At 37.5% G+C, this 9,183-nt stretch overlaps 1 protein-coding gene across 1 annotated transcript in view; it reads right to left on the bottom strand.

Moving 5' to 3' along the window:
* Positions 1 to 33: 33 nt before the first annotated feature.
* The window catches only part of obscna (obscurin, cytoskeletal calmodulin and titin-interacting RhoGEF a), a 66,490-nt gene continuing 57,340 nt past the window's right edge, over positions 34 to 9,183 (bottom strand). Inside the window, exons 73-80 of the mRNA XM_051668855.1 lie at positions 8,610 to 8,729; positions 8,305 to 8,472; positions 6,985 to 7,090; positions 6,104 to 6,343; positions 5,430 to 5,653; positions 3,870 to 3,966; positions 3,554 to 3,703; positions 34 to 2,507 (exon numbers count right to left, since the gene is read on the bottom strand). Of these exons, the coding sequence (XP_051524815.1) occupies positions 2,330 to 2,507; positions 3,554 to 3,703; positions 3,870 to 3,966; positions 5,430 to 5,653; positions 6,104 to 6,343; positions 6,985 to 7,090; positions 8,305 to 8,472; positions 8,610 to 8,729 (1,283 nt within the window). The 3' untranslated portion in view covers positions 34 to 2,329. The remainder of the gene's footprint in view (positions 2,508 to 3,553; positions 3,704 to 3,869; positions 3,967 to 5,429; positions 5,654 to 6,103; positions 6,344 to 6,984; positions 7,091 to 8,304; positions 8,473 to 8,609; positions 8,730 to 9,183) is intronic.

The raw sequence follows: 9,183 nt of genomic DNA, 5'->3' as shown, positions 1-9,183 counted from the left end.
CGACAACAGGATAGGTTTAACAGTGTCATTAAATCCTTTTATTTGATCAAGTCAGTTTTGGAAATAATGCAGAAGAAAATATGCATGCATAACAAGCCATCCCATTACCCCAAAACCAATCAAAAGTCTTTATATGTATTTGACACATTATGATATATCAGGAGAAAAATAACATATAACATAATTATTAATAAAATACTGCAGTTAACTATATAATTTAAATCACACAGGAAAAAGCACTCCCTGATAAAGCATGCCAGTTAATTTTATTAACACAAAAAAACACATAATCATTAACACAGAAAGATGTATACTGCAAAAACAGGGATACCACCTTCTACATTCTGCCTTGATAGGCCTATAGCTATTGTTCTACATTGTCTCAGTGACAGTACAGTTGAAGTCAGAAGTTTACATACACTTATGTTGAAGTCATTAAAACTCATTTTTTAACCACTCTACAGATTTCATATTAGCAAACTATAGTTTTGGCAAGTCATTTAGGACATCTACTTTGTGCATGACATGAGTCATTTTTCCAATTGTTTACAGACAGATTGTTTCACTTTTAATTTACTATTTCACAATTCCAGTGGGTCAGAAGTTTACATTCACAGAGTAAACTGTACCTTTAAGCAGCTTGAAAAATTCCAGAAAATGATATCAAGCCTTTAGACAATTAGCCAATTAAATTCTGATAGGCTGATTGGCTACTTGGAGTCAACTGGAGGTGTACCTTTGGATGTATTTTAAGGCCAAACTTCAAACTCAGTGCCTCTTTGCTTGACAAAAAATCTGCCAAGACCTAAGAAAAAAAAATTTGTGGACCTCCACAAGTCTGGGTCATCCTTGGGAGCAATTTCCAAACGCCTTAAGGTACCACATTCATCTGTACAAACAATAGTACGCAAGTATAAACACCATGGGACTACGCAGCCATCATACCACTCAGAAAGGAGACACATTCTGTCTCCTAGAAATGAACGAAGTTTGGTGTGAAAAGTGCAACTCAATCCCAGAACAACAGCGAAGGACCTTGTGAAGATGCTAGATGAAACAGGTAGACAAGTATCTATATCCACAGTAAAACGAGTCCTATATTGACATAACCTGAAAGGCTGCTCAGCACGGAAGAAGCCACTGCTCCAAAACCACCGTAAAAAATCCAGACTACAGTTTGCAAATGAACATGGGGACAAAGATCTTAGTTTTTGGGGAAATTTCCTCTGGTCTGATGAAACAAAAATGGAACTTTTTGGCTATAATGTCAATCGTTATGTTTGGAAGAAAAAAGGTCAGGCTTGCAAGCTGAAGAACACCTGGGGTGGCAGCATCTTGTTGCGGGGGTGCTTTGCTGAGGGACTGGTGCACTTCTCAAAATAGATGGCATCATGAGGAAGGAAAATTATGTGGATATATTGAAGCAACATCTCAAGGAAGTTAAAGCTCAGTCGCAAATGGGTCTTCCAAATGGACAATGACCCCAAGCATACTTCCAAAGTTGTGGCAAAATGGCTTAAGGACAATGAAGTCAAGGTATTGGAGTGGCCATCACAAAGCCTTGACCTCAATCGAACAGAAAATTTGTGGGCAGAACTGAAAAAGCTTGTGCGAACAAGGAGGCCTACAAACCTGACTCAGTTAAACTTCACCCAAGTTAAACAATTTAAAGGCAATGCTACCAAATACTAACAAAGTGTATGTAAACTCCTTACCCACTGGGAATGTGATGAAAGAAATAAAACCTGAAATAAATCATTCCCTCTACTATTATTCTGACATTTCACATTCTTAAAATAAAGTAGTGATCCTAACTTACCTAAGACAGGCAATGTTTTCTACCATTAAATTTCAGGACTTGTGAAAAACGGAGTTTAAATGTATTTGGCTAAGGTGTATGTAAACTTCTGACTTCAACTATATCAGTGATACATATGATAAATTAAGGACTGAACAGTATTTAAAATTATAGATATTTCTGGCATCTCTTCAGTAATATCAGATTAGCAGAATAATCAAACCACATCTGATTGTTGAAATGGTTGAAGAGCTAAATACCCACATATTCTACTGTTTATTGTAAAATAGTGTTTCTGTTAATGGGTCACTGTTTGAATGATTACAAAGCAACAGACATTAGCCATTGTCTGATTTTATCATAAGAAATGCTGACAAAATGTATTAATATAATTATTATTATTGCTAAAACACTGCAATTTTCCCCGTTGTGGGAGAACAGCACAAAATATACTTGACTGTGCATACAACTAGAAAAAAGCCTTTCCATAGTTCCAGCCTCCAAATATGTTCTTTTTAAGATTCGTCTGAATTATGAGAGGGGTAGTTTTATTTTCGTGCGTGCATGGTCTCGCTTGACCTCTCTTTCCCTGAGATAAGCCTGCAGCTTGTCTGTTGAAAAACAGACCACAGAGTCACTGTGTTTGGAGGGAGGACACTCTCCTTGTATCCAGGGGTTTTGGAGGCACTCTGTAGCTGTTGGTCTTGCCCTGATGAAACATGGAGCCACATCAAATACTGCCTATGTCTACATAATAAATCATTCAGTGTGTAACTTATTCATTATAGTGTATTTTCTAGATTTACATGATTTTCTATTTATCTAAAGTTTGATACCAGGATAAAATCAAGGTAGAGGCCATTTGCAACAAGTTCAGATATCAACAGATGCTATTGATAGATGCTACTTACACTTAATGTAAATAGCAACAAAAAGCATCTTTTTTGTACTAAGTGCAAATATGTTGGATGCTATATTCTTCCCTAATTAAACAATAACAAACAATAAATATGCTGCAGTGATGCCCCTTTACTGTGTTTATTTAGAGTCCCACAGACACACTACACCAACCCCTACCCACTAAACCTAACCCTAACCTTCCCTTATGTTTTTACTACAGTAACTATAGTATGACCATGGCATAGCCACAAAAAGAAACGTGTTTACTATAATTACACCAATAAACTGTAGTAAGACTACTAAAACTTTGTCTTCTGCCAAAAACATGGTTATTACAATACTACTATAGTAAAAGCATAGCTCATTTTATCCGGATCAAACCTATAAATTCCCCAGCCTTCACGTGGCCAAATCATTGAGAGGAAATCAACCTTTATATTCATTTTTATTTATTATTATACATAATATTAAGAGTAGAGACAGGATGAGAAAAAGAGGGACAAAAGGCAGATTCAAACCTGGGTCGTCCGCATGGAAAAAGCACATTTACACCGTTGTTACATATTGTGCAACTGCAGCGACACTAGGGGTGTAGTTTGTCTTCAATATCTGTGTTTCCACAAGACTATTGAAGTGCAAATAGCTGTGCTGTGTGGCAGGTGCTACTGTATTTACACTTAGTCACTCTGTATAATTAACCTTTATGCTTTTTCATCAACCTAATATTCATTTTCATTTGATTACCTTTCTCCCATGAAAGCATCATCTACACATGTTTACAGTCACAGTGTCTGTCATTTGAATATAAACAATACTGAAAATGAGGAAACATCTAAACTGTAAATCTGTTTTTACCAGGCTTTGTTGCTCAGGGTGTTCTTCATGAAGTTGATGGCTCCTTCCGAGAGGCCTGGGTAGCAGCGGCCGAACTGGATCTTGCCTTTTTTAATGTTGCGATCCCTCTCCCAGTTTAAATCAGCGTGAAAGGGACTGTCTGCGCTTAACCTACAGGAGTAACAAAGTGCATGGAAATCAAAGTTTAAGAGAAAGTAAATATTTTATGCTAATCTTTCTCTATATTTCTAAAGATTATTTAAAATATATATATACAAATTCCTTAATGTCTCTATTCCCTATAAGTGCTGTTTTACTAAATTAATCAAGTACTTACATGATAAAAGCCAAAACACCAACAGCCCATATATCAGTCTCAGGCCCAACTCCTTGTCCTTCCAAGATCTCAGGAGCTTTAGGAAGGACAATATAAACTAACAAACAGAACAGAGAACATTCTTCATAATCTATTTGATTTTTGATGAGATACTAGAGACTTTTTTTCATTTAAGTAGTCCCTGAGACAGACAATGAAAGGAGTCCCAGAGCCATTTCTAGCTATAAGTGGTATAAGTGGTCGCTTAGGGCCCTCGAGCCACTAGGGGGCCCCAAAAAGCAAGATAATTTATTTTTTCTAATTTATTTTAAATTTTTAAATACACTAAAAGCTAAGAGGCTCAATTACACAGTTATAGAGGGCCCCCTTGTGGCCCGAGAGGTAAGGAAGAATGTAACTGCAAGGAGAGAGTTGTAGCAAAATGTGTCAGGCACACACATGCGCAAAGGGTATTTCCTCATCATGAAAGCGCATCTAAAAGTTGGGAGCGGAAAAAAAAAAGGAAGAGGAGGAGAAACGCAGCCAGACCACTGGTAAGAAGTGAATGTAAGCCAGCTACCTGGCTAGATAGTTTTTGCTAGTTGTCATGCATTAAATTGCTACAATTAACTAGCCAACGTTTTGCAGTTGTGTCCAGTTTTTCAAAGCAACATGTTTTTAGACATTTCTGCTAGCAATATAACTAAAGTGTAGATGTAGAAAATACTAATGTCACAATAGACATAGTGTAACTAGCCAAGATTAGCTCACAGATTTAATGCTACCTTCGTTTCAGTTATTTACAGTAGCTAACTGACAGAAGTTGCAGCACTGGAGATGATTCAATCAACCAAATTTGTCTTGGCTGCATTATTTTCAGATACCACACTCAAATATTAAGGGGCTTCAAAGACAGCTGGGGATTCAGGTACACAAATTCCTTGTAAATAACCATTTTGTATGTAATCATTACATACAAAATGACTAATGAAAGCGGCTGTCACATAACTAGAGTTTTCTCACCAGTCACTGTAGTTAATATTACTTTAAACAGGTAATGTATGTTCATGTCATACTGTATGATATTTTAAAGCTTCTTTGAGCAATGGGTTTAATTACTTGTAATTACTACTATGTTTAGATTTTAATTAATTAAGCTGTAAAGTTAATGGAGTAGCAAAGAACAGAGAATCAAAACTGATTCACATGCTAAACAAACATGGAGAGGCAACTGCTATATATTTGCTATTTAACTGTATTTTTCTAAACAATGTTGAATGTAGTCTTAAGTGTTGGCTAATTTCCATGTCGTGAAGCCCTAGTTTAGACACTTGTGCTACAGTATATTTTGAGAGCAGTAACTTGATGAAACCTGAATGTGTTAAATCTCACTTGCAAATTAGCAGAAATTCTGTTGAGCCAGCTGTTCTATTGGTTGTATGTTGAAGGTGCTATATTTGGGAGCCTCCAAGCAGGATATCCCTTAGGGCCCCATATGCTCAGAAACGGCCCAGAGTCCCAAACATAATGCACATCTAAAACAAGAACATCAACAATTCCTATATCCTAGCTCTAATTTACCTTTGTTATCTGATATTTCTTTGATGTGTTCAATGTTCAGAGCCTGTCCCAGAGTGAAGGGCTGAGCGGAGCCCAAATCCACAATCTTTACTACATTTCGGCCTGTCACCAGCATGTTGTCTGACTTTAGGTCCAGGTGTATGATGCGTCGGCTATGTAGGTAATCCACAGCACTCAGAATCTGCTCTAGCAGGTCAGTAACATGAATTTCTGCATAGAGATCCCTATAGGCCGCCAAGAGTAAAGGAATATAGTATTTATTTCCACAACATCAACTTTATACATACAGTCTACAGTTTCTAATACTTTCAATATTCAGTAGCATTTGTGGATATGGTAATGTAAATTCACACATATTTATACCCAAGTAATACCAAAGGGAAAGTTCACCTAAAAATTAAAATTCCGTCACCATTTACTCACCCTCTTGTTATTTCAATACCAAATGACTTTCTTTCTTCCGCAGAACACAGGAGATATTAGGCAGTGTTAGCCTAAGTCACCATTCACTTTCATGGCATATTTATTTCATACAATAAAAGTGAATGGTGATTGAAGCTAATGCTTTGCTTATGTCACCCGGATTTGGAGCAACACAAAAGTGAGTTAATGATGACAGAATTTTAATTTTTGGGTGAACTAACCCTTTAAACAGTCCTCTATTTGAAACTTACCTATCTGCAAGGTTATACAGAAGCTCTCGTCCTGAGCACAGTTCCTCTATAAGCACCAGGCAGGTGGGGGTGAGAATGGCTGACTGCAGCTGGACAAGGCGAGGGTGGCTGAGCCGGCGAAGCAGTTGATATTCCCTCAAAACCAGTTGCCTCTGCTCTGGCCTGTAAGGGGTCATCTTAGCTGCGAACATCTGAGAGCTGCGGCTATCCTCACACTGGGTTACCACACTGAAACGGCCTCTGTCAACACAGAGACAATTGTGATTATTGTACCGTTTATTATTTGTCTGTTCCTCATACAGTTTTCATTTGGCTTTAGAACAAGATGAAATTTGTAGGCCCCCTAAAAGATGTGAGATGTTCGAGTAAAGACCCATGTATACTTTGTTTTCTCGTGTTCCGGATCAGATCACACTAAGTCGACCGCGTTGCCTTTCAAAGTATATTCTTTTGACTGCAAGCAAATACGACATATGCGCACTACGACTGCTTCATGATACTGTTTTAGTGCAGTGCAGTCAATGGAAGGCGCATGTGCCGATGATGCGCACAGACAAGGACTGTCCGCATACTGAGAAAATCTGAGCTGCATGTGGGCAGTCTGCACAGACTGTGCCCCCTTGAAAATTTGCTGAGACCCCCTAGTGGGCCCCAACCCCTTGATTGAAAACCACTGCCTGACTACAGACTTGACTTACAGACCACTTTTATTATCATACCAGTCCATTTTGGAGATTGGTGAACTATCCATTGAAATGTTTGTCTGGATTCATGCAAGGTAAATAAAGCTGTATTGTTCCCTGAGTGAAATTAGTTTTTGTAGAATTAATATTCCATTAGACTGAATTTGCATAACCGTAAATAAATACACAGCAGAGAACCTGTTGATTTCAGACAGGAAGCTATAAGTCTTCTCAGTGCCAAGACCTCCAGGTACAGTGATCTTTGACCCAGTGGACTGCATCTGAATGAGAGGAACATGAAAGTCTGCAAAAACAAAAACAAATAAAACATGAGGAATGACTATAGGTTTTAGCTTTTACAGAGAACAATCATGTCAAGAATATTAACTTCACTGAGTTGTTATTGTCTCAGACTGACTGACTTTGACTTTGTTTTTAGTTTTGATTCTTAAGTGAACCCTAAAAATTACCATATCATAAGGATTTAGAATACAAATTCAAACAAACTTTTGATTACTGAACAGATTACTTTGCATTTTATTGTAATTTGTTTCATTTAATATTTTGTCCTTTCAGATGGAAAAATGTATACATATAAATGATGCGATCCAAAGTGCATTTGAACAGCAGTGAAACACTTTCTTATGATGTGTTACATTCATACGAGCAGTAGTTTGAAGTAAGCTTGGAGCACAAGAAATTGTAATAAACCTTGTGTAAATTGTCAGCTTTACGCTAAGCTAAAATGCTATTTCTAGCCATTTTACATGCACGTTACCAGGCACGATCATATTTTTTTATCAAGAAAATTCACGTTGGATCATAATTTTTTGTCTTTCTAGTAAGACCTTTGATATTAGGGCAAAAATCGTATTCTTCATAATAATTTTTTTTTATTGTTTTCCTGTAAAAATATCTAAAAATCCTTAAAACAAGGTCAATTTGATTTATCTTGTTTTAGAAACAACACTGCATAAGATATTTAAGTTTTTCAGAGAATGTATTTTTAACGTGTATTTTGTCTTACTGTACTTGCAGAGTTTTTATAGTCAAAACAAGTAAAAAAATATCAGTGATGAAGAAGTAATCTGAAGTATTTAGAATACGTTACTGACCTTGAGTAATCTAACGGAATACGTTACAAATTACATTTTACAGCATGCATTCTGTAATCTGTAGTGGAATACATTTCAAAAGTAACCCTCATAACCCTGGACATTACACCAAGAAAATCAACAGGAGCTCACACGTGCCCATACGGCCAACAACCCTTGCAGTTTTGGCCACTGGGGGCAGTGTTTCAAATTTCGGTAAGCACAAACTAATTTTAGCTAAAGAGAAGTCAACCTAATCTTTCAGATTTCAATGTGAGATCAGTCTGATATAGTTCTATGCTAAGTAAGAGTGACCCAGGAACTGCATCGTTACTAAAATCTGCTTTTGGGTCACTGTTCCTGTAATTGGTGTACTGTAAGTTGCCTTGGATAAAAGGTTTCTGCTAAATGAGCATCTCTGTACCTTCATAAGGAGTCGCCATGAAGGCGGGTGGTGAAGGGTCGCTGAAAGGGGCCAACCCTGTCTTGGTGATATAGGACACTCTGAACATATATCCTGGACCTCTTGGGAGGGCATTAGCTGTATAACAGCTGTCTGTAGTATTCTCAGACAATATTCTCCACTCCCCACCTGATAGAAAACATGATACACACTTTATGGAGAACCATGGAAAAAAAAAACATGCTAAAACACAACAAAAATGCTCATAAAGTCAAATAATATCGATGTTTAGATGTGTCTAGGGTTTATTCATTATGGATTCTTACCATTTACACTGTACTGAATACAATATGTAATAGGCTCATTGGAGACCACTGGTTTCCAGAAAACAAGAGCTCCGCCCCCTGCAAGCTGAATGACATCTGGCCTTGATGGCTTGACTGGTTCTGGTAGAATGCCAGAAAACAACTTTACATATTTGCAATATATAAACTCAGCAAAAAAAGAAATGTCCTCTCACTTTCAACTGCTTTTATTATCAGCAAAATTAACATGTGTAAATATTTGTATGAACATAAAAAGATTCAACAACTAAGACATAAACTGAACAAGTTTCACAGACATGTGACTAACAGAAATGGAATAATGTGTCCCTGAAAAAAAGGGGGGTCAAAATCAAAAGTAACAGTCAGTATCTGGTGTGGCCACCAGCTGCATTAAGTACTGCAGTGCATCTCCTCCTCATGGACTGCACCAGATTTGCCAGTTCTTGCTGTGAGATTTTACCCCACTCTACCAAGGCACTTGCAAGTTCCCGGATATTTCTGGGGGGAATGGCCCTAGCCCTCACCCTCTGCTCCAACAGGTCCCAGACATGCTCAATGGGATTGAGATCCGGGC

This window comes from Myxocyprinus asiaticus, chromosome 33, assembly GCF_019703515.2.
Source record: "Myxocyprinus asiaticus isolate MX2 ecotype Aquarium Trade chromosome 33, UBuf_Myxa_2, whole genome shotgun sequence".
NCBI lineage: Eukaryota > Metazoa > Chordata > Actinopteri > Cypriniformes > Catostomidae > Myxocyprinus > Myxocyprinus asiaticus.
The sequence above is the reverse complement of the archived record's forward strand: the minus strand, read 5'-3'. Positions and strand labels throughout refer to the sequence as shown.